This window comes from Camellia sinensis, chromosome 7 (genome assembly GCF_055761805.1).
Source record: "Camellia sinensis isolate YWXY chromosome 7, ASM5576180v1, whole genome shotgun sequence".
NCBI classification, from domain to species: domain Eukaryota; kingdom Viridiplantae; phylum Streptophyta; class Magnoliopsida; order Ericales; family Theaceae; genus Camellia; species Camellia sinensis.
The window spans coordinates 150,952,950-150,971,277 of NC_138967.1; the positions used below are offsets into that span (position 1 = coordinate 150,952,950).

An 18,328-nucleotide genomic window follows, 5' to 3' on the forward strand; every position below is an offset into this window, starting at 1 on the left:
TATACATTCATAAATGTTCATCTTGAATCTACAACATGTGTTGTAATAGTAAGAGAGATGAAGTTAAACATACAATCAAATGCCCTATGGGCTTACATCTTTCCAAGTCAGTATTTGGTTACACATAAGTGAGCTTCGCTCAATACATTTTAAGGCCTCGGCATTACAAAACAATAATCAAAAGTAAAGAAGCTCTTGCTCCCAAAAGACCCTCCAAGCTATTGCCTTGGCGGAGGCATGTCACCAACACTTGAAAATGTTATTCCCAAATAAGGTGAGCCACAACCTAGTAGGAATCAGCTAACACAATATATGAAAGTTAGCAAAGGTGTAAGTACAACATGCATATACAATGCCTGCGATAAAACGTCCATAGATTCTTATACTCATATTATACCAAATCTCTAATCATAATCCGGTTTCCTTCAATTTATTTCCATTCATTTATTTTTCTCAATTTATCAGTCAAATTCATCATTTTTCAACAACCAAACTGAAACTATAACTCAATGGTTTTCCAATCATACGAAACATGCATAAACACTTCAAATTGCCATTTTACAGATATTTCGTTTGCGGGATCGGCACCCATGTATAAATTTCGGGACTTTCACCCAAGATACTCCAGCCAACTTAATTATAGTGGAGTCTAATCCCCTTTCTCCTCCCAAACAATGGAGTCCATCCCCTTTCTTCTCCCAAACAATCATACATATGCAATGTATGTAAATACATAATCAAACATGGAGTACATTCCCTTTCTTCTCCTAAACAATCATACATGTACAATATATTTAAACATGATCATATTCAATGGTAACCAACCATGGATTAGTTTTAATTCACCTAATTCTCATACAATTTCTACAACAATCATAGTTATCCTCCACCGATAGCCCAATATAATTATTTCTAAACAGATGTTAAATCTCAAGACAGATGATTTACTTAAAATTTCCAAGGAGTGGGATAATACATAACTAATCTCATCATTCATATCAATAACTCTCCAATTTCACATTTTTAATGCCAATTTCAATTATTTACACAAAATAATAATTTGGTCCAATTAGGGCAAAATCTCCCTTCTTTCCAAAGTATTCACAAGTACCAAAATCATCAGTTTGGACACAGTACAACACCATTTTCAAACCGCACAATCTTTTATCTCTTATTCACCAAAAACCCCTCTTTTCAAACTTGAACCCAAACCCTAGATTTCCTTAAAACATTCCCAAATCACACCATTGCTTCACAAATGACAAATAACTAAGTTAAAGGTCATATGAAGGTGTAGAAAGATCCCTACCTCAAGTTAGGAGACCAATGGAGCCAGGAAAAAGCTTCAATGACGCTGAAATCAAACTCCAATCAGATCAAAATGTAGCTTTCAAGATGCTCTACCCTTTTTCCAAAGACACTAGGGTGGAGAGATCAATGGATCTAAGAGAAAATGTAGAGAGAGAGAGTATTTTAGAGAGAGAGAGAGAGTGAAGATCTAGGTTTTTGGAGAGTTTTAGAGAGAGAGAAGGATGAAAAAGTGATATAAAATGTCACTTTTGTGATCTGATAGACGCACAGTCTGCTCGAGCGGAGAAGTTGACGCTCGAGCGTCAGACACATAATTTTGTTCCGCTCGAGCGCTAAGACAAAATCGACAAGACACTCACCGCTTGAGTGTAGATAACACACATCCAGAAGTTTTGCAGATTACTGACCAGCGCTCGAGCGCAGGAAGGTCCGCTCGAGCGTAGGAAACGCCGCTCGAGCGTGGAAAACACTCTTATAGTATATTGCAGACGAGCAAAATACTGAGGGTTTGCAAACCCTGCTCGAGAGCAAGAAGGACCGCTCGAGCAGAAGACCAAAATTCTGGACAACACAGGTTTGGAAAAACAAGCAACTAACATGTTCCAAATGCACAACCATAATCCGAAAGCCAATTATAAAGAGATACAAGGGGAACAAGAGGTATATGAAAGCATTAAACTCGAGTCCGGGATACCACAAGAGTTGGGTCAAAACCAGGATCGTTATAACCTCCCATCCTTAAGGAATTTCGCCCCGAAATAACAATTCAAGTTCAAAATCAACATTAAACCACTCATAACAATGTTATTTTCATAAATTTAGTACCATGACCCATTCTCCGGTCATCCATTCTCATCGAATCGATACCCAAGTTCCATATTAAAATGAAATTTAAAATTTCTCAAAACATTTACAATGTTTAATTAAAAATTTGAGTTTCCAAAATTTTCACAATATATACAATGCTTCCAAAAGTGATACAACACCCACAATATTTCATATTCTCAAAGCATACACTTTTCTCATATTGAGTCCATGTTTCCAGTATGCCCATAACATGTACAATGTCTTTACATTTATTTTGCATAATGGATATCTCAATATAAAATTACACATCAACAAATAAGTCTGGATATTTCTCTCGGACTTCCAATTCACATTCCCAAGTTGATTCCTCGACTCCGTGTTGTTTCCACAATACTTTAACCAAGGGAATTGTCTTGCCTCGCAAGACTTGGTCCTGTCTATCCAAGACCCTTACCAGTCTTTCCTCATACGAGGCATTCTCATCTACCTCCAAGTCGGTCTAATCCAATACGTGTGATGGATCCGGCTCATACTTTTGAAGCATACTAATATGAAACACGTCATGCACTCCGGAAAGTTATGGTGGTAATGCCAAATGATAAGCAACCTCCCCAATCCATTAAAGGATCTCAAAAGGGCCAATAAACCGAGGGGACAACTTCCCACTCTTCCCAAATCCCATCAAACCCTGCCTAGGTGATATTTTCAAAAAGACATGATCTCCTACCTTGAAAGACAAGGGTCTTCTCCTACGATGGACATAACTTTTCTGGCAACTCTGAGTCGTAATCAACCTTTTACGAATAAGTGTTACCTTCTCTGTTGTTTCCCAAACTAACTCTAGGCCCAACAAAGGTGCATCACCCACCTTGGCCCAACGCACTGGAGATCTACAAGGTCGACCATACAAGGCCTCAAACAGTGCCATGCCAATACTCGATTGAAAACTGTTATTATAGGCAAACTCCACTAAGGGCAAGTGCCTCTTCCACAATCCTTTAAAATCAAGGACACAGCCTCGAAGCATATCCTTAAAGATCTGGATGGTACGCTCAGACTGCCCGTCAGTCTGAGGGTGATACGCGGTGCTAAAGGTCAATCTAGTGCCCAAGGCACTCTGCAAGCTCTACTACAAACGAGCTGTAAAACGCGGATCTCTATTCGAAACAATCGTCACAGGGACCCCGTGCAACCTCACTATGTCCCTAATGTAAAGGTCGGCAAGATAATCTTTCGAGTCACTTACTCGCATAGGAATAAAATGCGCCGACTTGGTCAACCGGTCAACTACCACGCAAATGGCATCACTACCCCATTGAGTCCTTGGAAGGCCCAAAACAAAATCCGTCGTGACATGCTCCCACTTCCACCCGGCTATAGGCAAGGGTTGCAATAGACCCGTTGGGCTCTGGTGCTCGGCTTTCACTTATTGACAATTAAAGCATTTCGATATAAACACAACAACGTCCTTCTTCATACCTCTCCACCAAAACTGGTGACTCAAGTCATGATACATCTTTGTGCTTCTCGGATGCACCGCAAGCGTGAATGGTGAAACTCTTGGAGTACTTCCTTTCGGCAAGACTCCAGCACGAACAAACGATCTCGGTATCTCAAACTCTGATCGGGATACACAGTTAAGCCCTTCTGTACTTTCCCACTGGAGATCTTTTCCCGGATGAACTCTATCTCGAGATCACTCTTCTGCGCTTCTAACACTCGGTTCACAAGCGTAGATTGGGTAACTACCGTAAACAAAGCCGCAGATTCAACGGACTCGCCAAGATGCAAGTCAAACTCCCCAAGAGCACCCAACATCTCCCATTCCCGAATGGTGATACAGTCACACTGCTAATTGACTTCCGACTCAAGGAGTCAGCCACAACATTGGCCATTCCCGGATGATAATGCAACTCAAAATCATAATCCTCTACGAATTCCATCCACCTTCTCTACCTCAAATTTAAGTGTTTCTGTGTAAATAGATACTTCAGACTCTTGTGGTCGGAAAATACCTCAAATTTCTCACTATACAAATAGTGCCTCCAAATCTTTAAGGCAAAGATCACCACTGCTAATTCTAGGTTATGGGTAGGGTAATTTCTCTCATGTGTCTTCAACTGTCGTGAGTCATAGGCTACTACCTTTCCCTCTTGCATCAATACACAACCCAAACCTTCCCATGAGGCATCACAATACACTGAATGGCCCAAACCCCTCTCCGAAATAATCAAAACTGGAGCAGTGGTCAATCTAACTTTAAGTTCCTGGAACGACTTCTCACAAGTCTCATTCCACACAAATTTGACTCCCTTCCTCGCCAGCCTAGTTAAAGGTGAAGCTAATCTAGAGAAATACTTCACAAACTTCCGATAATACCCGGCCAACCCCAGGAAACTACGGATCTCAAAGGCATTCTTAGGTTGTGCCCAATCTTGTATTGCCTCTATCTTGGATGAATCTACAGTCACCCCTTCCCCGGATACCACATGACCTAAGAACTTAACTTTTCTCAGCCAGAATTCACACTTCCCAAACTTAGCATACAACTTATGGGCTCGTGTTCCTCCTCGGAGGGTGAGTAAATCAAAATATCGTCCACAAAGATGACCACAAAACGATCTAGAAACTCATGGAAGATCTGATTCATCAAATCCATAAAACAGTCGGTGCATTGGTCAACCCAAAAGGCATCACTAGAAACTCGTAATGGCCATACCTCGTACAGAATGCTGTTTTCAGGATATCCTCCTCCCTTACCCTCAACTGATGATAACTTGACCTCATGTCTATCTTAGAGAAGCAACAAGACCCCTTCAACTGATCAAACAGATCATCTATACGAGGCATTGGGTATTTGTTCTTAACAGTTACCCGGTTCAACTTCCGGTAATCTATACAAAGTCGTAACGCTCTATCTTTCTTTTTAGCAAAGAGAGCTGGTGCTCCCTAAGGTGAAGTACTAGGGCGGATAAAACCCTTGTCTAGCAGTTCTTGGAGTTGAATCTTCAACTCACTTAACTCAGTAGGTGCAAAGAAATATAGAGCCATAGAAATCAGAGCCGTACCAGGCACTAAATCAATAGAGAACTCGATCTCTTGGTGAGGTGGCAAACCAATAAGATCCTCGGGAAAGACATCAAGGTATTTACAAACCACTCTTAGCAACTCAATTCGAACTTCATCACACTCACTACTCAAAAAGCTAGTAAGGAGACAACTAAGTTTAATCAGCCCACGCGGATCATACACCGGTGATAAGACTCTATCCACCCGGTCCCCTAAGAAATAAAAACAATCACCGCTTAGAGTACATACAGTAACCCTCTGACGGAAGCAATCTATGACAACCTGGTATGATGATAACCAGTCTATACCCAAAATAACATCAAAACTAGACATATCAATCAATACAAATGCAAAAGGAAGTCGACGACCGATGACCTTTATGTCATAACCCCGACACCCCTGTTTCAAGATGAGCTCACCACCAATAGGTGACTCTACACAAATAAGAGATGCTAACTGTGCCAACTACAATCCAAAAAACGATGCAAATGCAGACGAGATAAAAGAATGGCATGCACTCCTATCAATCAACACATTAGCAACTGAATTACAAAGCAAAAAGGTACCTCTCACTACAGAAGGAGCCGGTACAAGGTCCGGCGCGATAACAAGATACATACACCCTGTTGGCCTCTGATCTACCTACTCACCCCTCGGACCATAAGCCAGATGCACAGATTGGGCTGAAGAAGCTCCATGATTGGCCCTCGAGGCCTGTACTAACTATGTAGGCTGGTGACTTTGTGTCTGCCTCGAACTAGAAACACCAGATGTACCACCTAACTGTGGGCAAAACCTCTTTAGGTGCCCCGCCTGCCCATACTGATAATAAGTGGGCGACTGCCCTCTCCCTTGGCTCTGGCCCTAAGAACAAGTCGAAGACGATACTGCTCGCTGCCCTCCTCCCCTCTACGGGCAAGTTGGAGACTTGTGGTCCAACTGTCCACATTTGAAACAAGTGATGTCTCCTTGATCACCTTTCCCAGAGCCCAAAATCGGCACTAGAAAAGTAGACCTCGATTGTGCTCCTTGGGACTACTGAGGGTTAGAACCCCTCTGCCGCTTACCGTCACCCTAAATATTCTGACTCCTCCGGGATGCCCCTCATCCCCTCCTCCTCTGTTTGCATAATAGTCTCAAGATGGGCCGCCGCCTCCACAAGGCGCCTATAGTCTCTAATCATAGATCTGGCCATTCTAAACATGAGTCCGGTCCTCAATTTCTTCTTGAACTCCAAACAACGGTGTTCTTCAGTCGCCATAAGCTCAGGTGCAAACCTGGACAAGCTAGTGAAGGTGGCCTCAAACTCGGCCACAAGCGTGTTCAATTGCTTAAGTTGAGAAAATTGATCTCTTAACTTCTCCCTAACCGTGGGAGGTAGGAACTTGTACTGGAAGGCACTAACAAAAGCCTCCCAAGTCACTCCAATGCGTCCACGTGCATACTTCCACCACTGACCTGCATCCCCTTTTAGCTGAAAAGACGCCAAGGTCACCTTTAACTGGTCGTCCTCTATGCCAAGCATCTCGAACGTCTTCACTATTTGTTCAAGCCACTCATCTGCCTTCAGTGGCTCCTTAGGATCACCCAAAACTCATCCAGATTTGACCAGAAAAACTCTCTTTTCAAAAAAGATGGCCTTGCCTCAGCAACCTCAACCTGGGCCTGGACTAGATTCTCAGCTTTGAGAATGTCCACAAATTCCCACAAAGCTCCAGGCCTGTTGACCTACTGGTTTAGCCACATTAGCCTGATCAACTCCTTCCTCCTGTGTTGGAATTTCACCCGATATAGGCATCTCGTGCCTCCTAGGCCTACCACGCCTACCACCACGATCACGTCCTGACATCCTAATGAAGGTAACACAAGAAATTAGCACATTCACAAATGTGCCGAAGCTAACTCACTCGCGTCCTAATGCATTGGACAACAATAATTCACTCCATATAAGCACATAATCACATAAACATATAGGAATTTCCTTCTTAGATAGTGACCGTCCCACGACATTGCTAGAGTTCCAATTAGAAACAGCAGTGATCAAATGCTCTTCTAATAGGACTTCCAGAAACTCGTAGATCCAATCAACATCTTAGGAACTAAATCCCATACACATATAATCAAATAAGCATGTTATCACATAAGCATACAATGCATACTAACGTCTCAGCCAAGCGAGACAAACCCATTGTGGTACTAACCACTTCCCACGTACCCAAAGTATTCAAATTCGGTACGCTTTGATACTAAGTTGTAACGCCTCCAAAATTGTACAACAAATACAATTCAATAACGGAAGAATGATAGAAATAAAATACTTTCATTCATCAGAGATCATTTACAAAAGTTAACACATGTATTACACATTTACAAATGTTCATCATGAATCTACATCGCGTGTTGTAATAGTAAAAGAGATGAAGTTAAACATATAATCAAATGCCCTATGGGCTTACATCTTTCCAAGTTAGTACTTGGTTACACAAAAGTGAGCTTTGCTCAATACATTTTAAGCCTTTGGCTTTACAAAAAAAAAAAAAATAATCAAAAGTAAAGAAGCTCTTGCTCCCAAAAGACCGTCCAAGCTATTGCCTTGTCGGAGGCATGTCACTATCACCTGAACATGTTATTCCCAAATAAGGTGAGCCACAACCCAGTAGGAATCATCTAACACAGTATATGAAAGTTAGCAAAGGTATAAGTATTATATGCATATACAATGCCTGCGATAAAACGTCCACAGATTCTTATACTCAAATTATATAAAATCTCTAATCATAATCCGGTTTCCTTCAATTCATTTCCGTTCATTTATTTTTCTCAATTTATGAGTTAAATTCATCATTTTCAATAACCAAACTGAGACTATAACTCAATGGTTTTCCAATCATACGAAACATGCATAAACACTTCAAACCGCCATTTTACGGATATTTCGTCTGTGGAATTGGCACCCATGTATAAATTTCAGAACTTTCACCCAGGACACTCCAACCAACTTAATTATAGTGGAGTCCATCCCATTTCTCCTCCCAAACAATGGAGTTCATCCCCTTTATCCTCACAAATAATCATACATATGCAATGTATGTAAACATATAATCAAACATGGAGTATCCTCTTTCTTCTCCCAAACAATCATACATATACAATGTATTTAAACATGATCATATTCAATGATAATCAATCATGAATTAGTTTTAATTCACCTAATCCTCATGCAATTTCTATAATAATCATAGCTATTCTCTACCGATAGCCCAATATAGTTATTTCTAAACAGAAGTTCAATCTCAAGACAGATAATTTACTTAAAATTTCCAAAGAGTGGGATAATACATAACCAATCTCGTCATTCATATCAATAACCCTCCGATTTCACATTTTTAATGCCAATTTCAATTATTTACACAAAATAATAATTTGGTCCCATTAGGGCACAATCTCCCTTCTTCCCAAAGTATTCACCAAGTACTAAAATCATCAGTTTGGACACAATACAACACCATTTTCAAACCGCACAATCTTTTATCTCTCATTTACCAAAAACCCCTCTTTTCAAACTTGAACCCAAACCCTAAGTTTGCTTAAAACATTCCCAAATCACACCATTGTTACACAAATGACAAATAATTAAGCTAAAGGTCATATGAAGGTGTAAAAAGATCCCTACCTCAAGTTAGGAGACCAATGGAACGAGGAAAAAGTTCAATGGCGCTGAAATCAAACTCCAATCGGATCAAAACGGAGCTTTCAAGATGCTCTACCCTTTTTCCAAAGACACTAGGATGGAGAGATCAACAGATCTAAGAGAAAATGTAGAAAGAGAGAGTATTTTAGAGAGAGAGAGTGAAGATCTAGGTTTTTGGAGAGTTTTAGAGAGAGAGAAGGATGAAAAAGTGATATAAAACGTCACTTTCACGATCTGATATACGCACAGTCCGCTCAAGCAGAGAAGTTGACGCTCGAGGGTCAGACACAAAATTTTGTTCCGCTCGAGCGTAAGAAATGCCGCTCAAGCACCAAGACACAATCGACAAGACACTCATCGCTCGAGCGCAAGAAAGGCCGCTTGAGCGTAGATAACACACATCCAGAAGTTTTGCAGATTATAGACCAACACTCGAGCGTAGGAAGGTCCGCTCGAGTGCCCACTTGGTCGAGTGTAGGAAACGTCGCTCGATCGTGGAAGATACTCTTCCAATATTTTGCAGACGAGCAAAATATTAAGGGTTAGGAACCCCTGCTTGAGCGGAAAACCAAAATTCTGGGCAACACAGGTTTGGAAAAACAAGCAACAAACCTGTTCTAAACGCACAACCATAATCCGAAAGCCAATTATAAAGGGTGTGTTTGGTAACGTTTGCGTTTTTAGTTTATATTTACAAAAATTTTATAAACTGGTTTTTGTTTATTTTTTGTTTATTTTTAGAAAAACATAAACTACAAACGCGTTTGGTAATTGACAAAATGTTTAAAAAAATTAAAAAATATAAAAAAGAGTGAGAAATGACAAGTAGTGGCAAGTGGCGGCAGAAGACGGTGGTGGAAAGTGGTGACGGTGGGTGGTGGTAGTGGGTGGGTGGGTGGGTGACGGTGGCGGGTGGTAGCGAGTGGGTGGTGGCGGGTGGTGGGTGGCGGTGGTAGGTGGGTGGTGGATGGCTGGTGGTGGCAGGTGGGTGGTGGTGGCGGGTAGTGGTGGTGGGTGGGTGGGTGACAGTGGCGGGCGGTGGTGGCAGGTGGGTGACAGATGGCGGGTGGTGGTGGGTGGTGGTGAGTGGATGGTGGGTGGTGATGGTGGGTGAGTGGATGGGTAACGGTGGCGGGTGGTAGCGAGTAGGTGGTGGTGGTGGTGATGGGTGGTGGGTGGTAGTGGCAGGTGGGTGGCGGATGGCGGGTAGGTAGCGGTGGTGGTGGTGGTGGTGGTGGGTGGGTGGGTGACGGTGGCGGGTGGTAGGTAGTAGCGAGTGGGTGGTGGTGGCAGGTGGGTGGCGGGTGGGTGATGGCGGTGGCGGTGGCAGTGGCGGCGGCGGTGGTGGCGGGTGGGTGGTGGTGGTGGGTGGCTGGTGATGAGTGGTGGTGGCGGCAAGTAGGTGACAGGTGGTGGTGGCGAGCGGTGGATGGTAGTGGCGGGTGGTGGGTGGATGGCAGGTGGGTGGTGGGTAGTGGTGGTAGTGGTGGCGGTGGCGAGGGGTGGGTGGTGGTGGCGAGTGGGTGAGAGGTGGGTGGTGACTGGTGGGTAGTGGTGGTGGCAGGTGGGTGGTGAGTGGTGGTGGCAGGTGGTGGTGGGGGGTGGGTGGTGGTGGCGGAAGACGGTGGTGGAAAATGGTAGCGGGTGGTGGCTAGTGTTGGGTGGTAAAAAAAAAAAACTGAAAACTCAAAACGGAAACACATTTTTTGTGTTTTCATTTTTTAGTCAAATTTATAAATTGAGACCACTGATTTATAAATCAAAAATTTTACCAAACAAGTTTTTATTTTAGTTTTTTAAATTTTTGTAAATATAAACAGAAAACAGAAAACGTAAGTGTTACCAAATGGCACCAAAGAGATACAAGGGGAACAAGAGGTAAACAACAATACGAAAGCATTATACTCGAGTCTAGGATACCACAAGAGTCGGGTCAAAACCAGGATCACTATAACCTCCCCCCTTAAGGAATTTCGGCCCCGAAATCACAATTCAAGTTCAAAATCAACATTAAACCACTCATAACAATGTTATTCCCATAAATTCAGTACCATGACCCATTCTATGGTCATCCATTCTTATTGATTCGATACACAAGTTCCATATTAAAATGAAATTTACAATTTCTCAAAACATTTACAATGTTTAATTAAAACTCTAAGTTTCCAAAATTTTCACAATATATACAATGCTTCTAAAAGCGATACAACACCCACAATATTTCATATTCTCAAAGCATACACATTTCTCATATTGAGTCCATGTTTCCAACATGCCCATAACATATAAAATGTCTTTACATTTATTCACATAATGGATATCTCAATATAACTTTACACATCAACAAATAAGTTTGGATATTTCTCTCGGACTTCTAATTCGCGTTCTCAAGTCGATTCCTCGACTCCGTGATGTTTCCACAATACTTTAACCAAGGGAATTGTCTTGCCTCACAAGACTTAGTCCCGTCTATCCAAGACCCTCACCGGTCTCTCCTTATACGGGGCATCCTCATCTACCTCCAAGTTGGTCCAATCCAATACGTGTGATGGATCTGGCTCATACTTTTGAAGCATACTAATATGAAACACATCATGCATTCCGGAAAGTTGTGGCGGTAACGCCAAACGATAAGAACCTCCCCAATCTGTTCATGGATTTCAAAAAGACTAATAAACCGAGGGGACAACTTCCCACTCTTCCCAAACCTCATCAAACCCTGTCTAGGTGGTATTTTCAAAAAGACATGATCTCCCACCTCGAAAGACAAGGGTCTCCTCCTACGGTCGACATAACTTTTTTGGCGACTCTGAGCTGCAATCAACCTCTTACGAATAAGTGCTACCTTCTCTGTTGTTTCTCGAACTAACTCTGGGCTCAACAAAGGTGCATCACCTACCTTGGCCCAACACACTGGAGATCTACAAGGTCGAACATACAAGGCATCAAACGGTGCCATGCCAATACTTGATTGGAAACTGTTATTATAGGTAAACTCCACTAAGGGGAAGTGCCTCTCCCACAATCCTTTAAAATCAAGGACACAACCTCGATGCATATCCTTAAGGATCTGGATGGTACTCTCGGATTGCCCGTCAGTCTGAGGGTGATACATGGTGTTAAAGGTCAATCTAGTGCCCAAGGCACTCTACAAGCTTTGCCACAAACGGGCTGTAAAATACGGATCTCTATTCGAAACAATCGTCACAGGGACCTCATGCAACCTCACTATGTCCCTAATGTAAAGGTCGGCAAGATAATCTACTGAGTCACTTAAGAGCATAGGGATAAAATGCGCTGACTTGGTCAACTGGTCAACTACCACCCAAATGGCATCACTACACTGTTGAGTCCTTGGAAGGCCCACAACAAAATCCATCGTGACATGCTTCTACTTCCACTCGGTTATAGGTAAGGGTTGCAACATACCCGTTGGTCTCTAGTGCTCGGGCTTCACTTGCTGACAAGTAAGGCATTTCGATATAAACACAACTATATCCTTCTTCATACCTCTCCAGCAAAACTGGCGACTTAGGTCATGCCACATCTTTGTGCCTCCCGGATGCACCACAAGGCGCTAATGGTGAAACTCTCGGAGTACATCCTCTCGGCAAGACTCCGGTACGAATAAATGATCTTGGTATCTCACACTCTGATCGGGATACACAGTCAAGCCCTTCTCTACTTTCCTATTAGAGATTTTTTCCCGGAGGAACTCTACCTTGAGATCACTCTTCTACGCTTCTAACACTCGGTTCACAACTGTAGGTTGGGCAACTACCGTAAACAAAGCCGCAGATTCAACAGACTCGCCAAGATGCAAGTCAAACTCCGCAAGAGCACCCAACATCTCCTACTCCCGAATGGCAATACAAGTCACACTGCTAATTGACTTCCTACTCAAGGCATCGGCCACAACATTGGCATTTCCTGGATGATAATACAACTCAAAATCATAATCCTCTATGAATTCCATCCACCTTGTCTGCCTCAAATTTAAGTCTTTCTGTGAAAATAGATACTTTAGACTCTTATGATTGGAAAATACCTCAAATTTCTCACCATACAAATAGTGCCTCCAAATCTTTAAGGCAAAGATCACCGCTGCTAATTCTAGGTCATGGATAGGGTAATTTTTCTCATGTGTCTTCAACTGTCGTGAGCCATAGGCTACTACCTTTTCCTCTTGCATCAAAACACAACCTAAACCTTCCCGTGAGGCATAACGATACACTGAATAGCTCAAACTCTTCTTCGGAATAATCAAAACTGGAGTAGTGGTCGCTTTAACTTTAAGTTCCTGGAACGACTTCTCACAAGTCTCATCCCATACAAATTTGACTCTCTTCCTCGTTAGCCTAGTTAAAGGTGAAACTAATCTAGAGAAATCCTTCACAAACCTCTGATAATACCTGCCAACCCCGAGTCCGGGATATCACAAGAGCTGGGTCATAACTGGGATCTTTATATTGAAACTTTCTCTCTTTATGCTTAAGTGTACAGTTATTTAAAAAAAAAAAAGGAAGATAATATTTAAAAAAAAAAAAAAATTAGATAATATGATGGGAAAAGTCCTGAACTTACGACCACAAAATTAACAAGGAAGACTCTTACCTGGTGAGATTACAACCCACATATGTTCAATATTTTATTTTATTTTATTTATTTAACTTGGCACACGCATTGCATGCGCCAACCGCTAATATATATACACACACTAGAGTTTCTGAACACCCATATGGTTGTGTTTGAACTTTCCACTCTTTGAAATTTTCACGTGGGTTGAAAATTGAAATTGGTTGTTATAGATTGAATAGGTAGTTTTTCAAAAGTAAAAATCATAATAAAAAAATTGTGTTTTAATCCTTAGTTACATAATGGTAATTTGAGAATAAAATTCTGTGACACAAAAGTGTCAAACACCAACTTAGCTCTTTTTATATATAATAGAATAGCTAATAGAATAGATATATAGACCTATAGATATGATTGAATTTAGCAGCTCAGTGACAGTTAGAGAATTTTGGGAAACCAAAAACTGTGACCTTGTTAGAATTTACCATTCCCACTCACCTACTACACTCCACCTACCACCAATTTACCCTCACCTACTCCTCACCTACTACCCAAACCCTCTCCTATATAATGCCACTCTGATTTGTAATATAACATATCAATACAACAATCAATAATAATACATCAATTTTAACATGGTATCAGAGCAAGGTTAAGATCTTAGTATTTCTCGCTTCACCGGCGGGCGGCAACCTCGCCTTGGCCGCCCGCCGGATCTCAACCTATTCTGCTAAAATTTTCTACCCATACCTTTCCATCACTGCCTAAATCCTCTCTCCTTCACCACCACTGCTTCCTAGTTGATGAATCTGTTGCTCCAGCTGAACGGAAGGGCAGCTCTCTGGTTTCGGATTCCGGTTCAAGCTCGGACTGCCGGAGAGTTTCTTTCTCTCCAGGCCAAGTCCTCCTCTCTGCAGTCTCGCATGTTTTCTAGGTCAGCACAAGTTCTTCTCCAACTGTAAACTCTGTTAAAACAAAAAAAAAAAAAAAAAGGAACTGAAATGGAGAAGAGTAGTAGAGCTCACTCTCGGTTTTTCGCTGATTTTGTTCTGTTAATCGCGACGGCGATCTTCGCTCTCCGTGTTGTTGAAGGGACTACTGATTCGTCTGACGTTCAAGCTCTTCAGGTTATCTACAATTCACTGAACAATCCTCCGCAGCTACCTAATTGGAAAACGAGTGGTGGAGAATGTCAATCTTAACTGGCAATCTTACCAGTTCCTTCAGCGCATTATCCAATCTCTCTACAGTGTGTCCCTTTGTTGACTGATACAGCCCACACTCACAAGCACACTTTTTCTTTTATTTATTTATTTTACTTTTTTATTCTCTTTATCCTATACCCTCCCGTCCAGAGCATTTTCTCAAATCCCATCTTTTCATATAACCCATCATGCATCCCACTCACTGAAATATTAAAACTATATCACCCAACCATCTCCTGCTTTTTTTGGTTTTCACCAAAATAATGGGCCAGCTGTCCACTCCTATTGCTCCACTTTATTTATTTATTTATTTATTTTTTTTATCTTTCTTTTTTTATTTAAAAATAAATAAATAAATAAATAAACAAAAAAAAAAAAAAAAAATAAGCACAATACACTCATTTTATTCATATCAAGATCAACCCTGATCCACATTTTTACACCAAAAAAAAAAAAAAAAAAAAAAAAAAAAAAAAACACAAAACAACAATACAAACGAACCACCACATCCACAGGTGGGATTTTTCTTCTCTACTCTCTGCCGCCGGTCTCTTCTTTTTGCCTCCGTCCTGGACGGTCCTTGACGGTGCTGCCTCTGTGCTTCCTACTCCACTGGGCACGATCACTACTCCCTGCTCCTCCACTGCAGCATATGGAGGACCTCCAAATCGGAACATCACGGTGGCCTTCCGCTTCAGCTCCTTGTTTTCTGCCCTTAGCACGCTTATCTCTGCTCGCGCATCCTTATACATGCGTTGGAGCAGCGCCAGTTGGCCGTTCAAATGCTGCACCTCATTTGTTCTACTCTGCAGCCGGTTCGACAAATTTGTAACCGCAGTCATGGTTTCCACACATGACTTCAGTGTATATTGATTGGCTTCAACATCTGACTGCCCAGCCATTCTTTGCTCCACAGCCCGCATCGGAAAGTTCAACGGAGCAAACTCCGGGGCGCTTGGTTGAGTTTCCAGTGCCACCGCACCAGTTCTCTCTCTCGTTGACTCGTTGAGGTCGGGAAAGAGGGTGAGCAGCCCGCGGGAAGACGATGAAGCCATTTTCTAGGCACCAGAGTGTTACACAGTATCTCTCTCAGAACTCTCTCTCAGAAAACAGAGTGTTACAGAATCTCTCTCCAAAATCTCTCGCAGGTTTTTTGCCTCAGCCTCAGCCTCTGTCTTATAGCCGAGGCAGCCACGCGCATCGCGCGCCTCTTCCCACCAGCCGACAACACGGGCGCACAAGCCAAGGCGCCCACGTGCCTCGCCATCATGTCCGGCACGTCTTTTGATAAATTGGGCACGCCTTTTGATGGCACGCCTTTTGACAAAATTGGGCACACCTTTTGAGGGTGCAACTTTTTCAACGGTCCGACATGACCCTATAAACTGTCCCGACATTGATTCCGGTTAGCATCTTCAACGGTCCGACATGACCCTATAAACTGTCCCGACATTTGATTTCGGTTAGCATCTTCAACGGTCCGACATGACCCTATAAACTGTCCCGACATTGATTCCGGTTAGCATACAGTGTCCTCTACAACGTTATGACACACCCCTCCAGTGTCCTCTACACCGTTATGACACAACCATACAGTGTCCTCTACACCGTTATGACACCACCCTACAGTGTCCTCTACACCGTTATGACACCACCATCCAGTGTCCTCTACACCGTTATGGCACACCCATCCAGTGTCCTCTACCACGTTATGGCACCACCTTTCAGAGTCTTCACCGACGGTCTGACACGACCATACAGTGTCCCCTATCTTTTTTTTATTTTTATGTATTTTCTTGTTTCTTTTTATGTATTTTCTTGTTTTGTTCCTCTCTTCAAACTCAAGTTGGTTAGTTTCTATCCTCCTTGAGTTTGCGGGGGGCTGTTAGAATTTACCATTCCCACTCACCTACTACACTCCACCTACCACCAATTTACCCTCACCTACTCCTCACCTACTACCCAAACCCTCTCCTATATAATGCCACTCTGATTTGTAATATAACATATCAATACAACAATCAATAATAATACATCAATTTTAACAGACCTCCATGCCATTCCAGTGTTTGATTTACATATGTTAGCAGTCTGCACAAGCGATGTGTATGCAACTCAACAAAAAATAATAGTATAAGAATAATGACAAAGAAGAATGCACACATAGTATGTGTTGCTCAAGTGGTCAGGATCTTCTTTGCCAAATCCATGTTCTTGGTTTCACGGCCCGTCCTCTGCTTAATTACAATTTTTACATAAATATCAACTATAGGGGTATTTTGAAAACTCAAAATATGAGACATTTTATGTCATTACCATCTCAAGGCTTATGCCATCTTGGAGATTTTATTGTTCTTAGTTCCTTATGGTTAATGATTTCACTGCAGTTCCCTCCTTGGAAACCGATTAACGGGTTCAATCCCGAAAGAAATTGGAAACATCAGCACACTTCAGCATATGTAAAATTACTACTACCCTATTCTTTTCTATATATGCATATGATTTTTGTTTTTGTTTTTTTAATCACATTTTGTCATTATGGGTTTGAATATTGATGTTTTTAGTACCTTGGAGTTCAATCAGCTATCAGGAACCCTTCCTCTAGAGCTTGGGAATCTTTCTCAGATAAACAACATGTAAGAACCTATTTTTCTTCAATCATTTATGAGTTCCATGAATAGAAACAGTCCCTCTACATATAGGGATAAGATTGTGTTCATTTAACCTTTCCCAGATCCTGTAGTGACTAGAGTCCCTTGCATCGGGATACCTTTTTTCATTTACAAAAGTTCCATGTCTTTTGGAATATATAATTACGTTAAAGTTTTAGATAGTTGATCAAAGCAGGATAGTTTTGTGCTTGAATCATGTTGCATTCCTAATAATATACAATTTTGGTCAAGTGGAAGGCTTATTTGCTAGATCTAAACATGAAACTATTGTTGAGAATTATCTTCATATCCACATCTCTCTAACGACTCAAGCTTTTGGAGAAAATGTACCTTGGCACTGAAGCTCTGTTTCATAATCTTATGATTCGTGATTTGATTAACGATTCGATTTATATTTTTTGTAAAATCGATAAGAATTTATGAGTGAATTTATTTTGTAAGTGAATCTCTAGTGAATCGCACGATTCACAATCGATTTACGATTCGATTTACTTTTCACAATTCATGCAATTCATGAAACTATCATGTCCGACATATTTTGATTCCCCCCCCCCCTTTTATAATTAAAATAACATAATACAACTTCTAATAGTGTTTAGTATGGAAACAACCAATATATAGACCCAATATGTTTTTAACCTTTTCTTTATATTTTTTTTCCTTAAAAGAAATGATAATGTATATTCTAAAGATGTTTAAGGTTAAAGTAACTTACAATATAAATTATGTATTACTATTTTATTGAAATAAATGTACTTCAATATTACATGGGTGAGGTCAGTTAAACCTAATGGTTCGGCAAGTTTTTTAGTATTGAGTCATTGTTACTTGTAAAGGTATGTATGCAAGGATGGATCTAGGGGGGTGCGGTATCCGCATCCCCCAAAATTTGAAAAATATCATATATTATATTATCAAATTTAAAATAATTGAAAATTACAAGGATTTGCACCCGTAAACATACTTTCGCACCCCCATAGTGATAATCTTATGAAATA

The 18,328-nt window shown here is 41.4% G+C and overlaps 1 protein-coding gene across 3 annotated transcripts in view; it reads left to right on the top strand.

Moving 5' to 3' along the window:
* Positions 1 to 18,328, top strand: part of LOC145795380 (putative LRR receptor-like serine/threonine-protein kinase At1g07650) — a 54,192-nt gene that overhangs the window by 20,393 nt on the left and 15,471 nt on the right. For all 3 annotated transcript variants that reach the window (XM_082879566.1, XM_082879564.1, XM_082879565.1), the window contains 2 exons: positions 17,046 to 17,117; positions 17,223 to 17,294. In XM_082879566.1, coding sequence (XP_082735692.1) covers positions 17,046 to 17,117; positions 17,223 to 17,294 — 144 coding nt within the window. The remainder of the gene's footprint in view (positions 1 to 17,045; positions 17,118 to 17,222; positions 17,295 to 18,328) is intronic.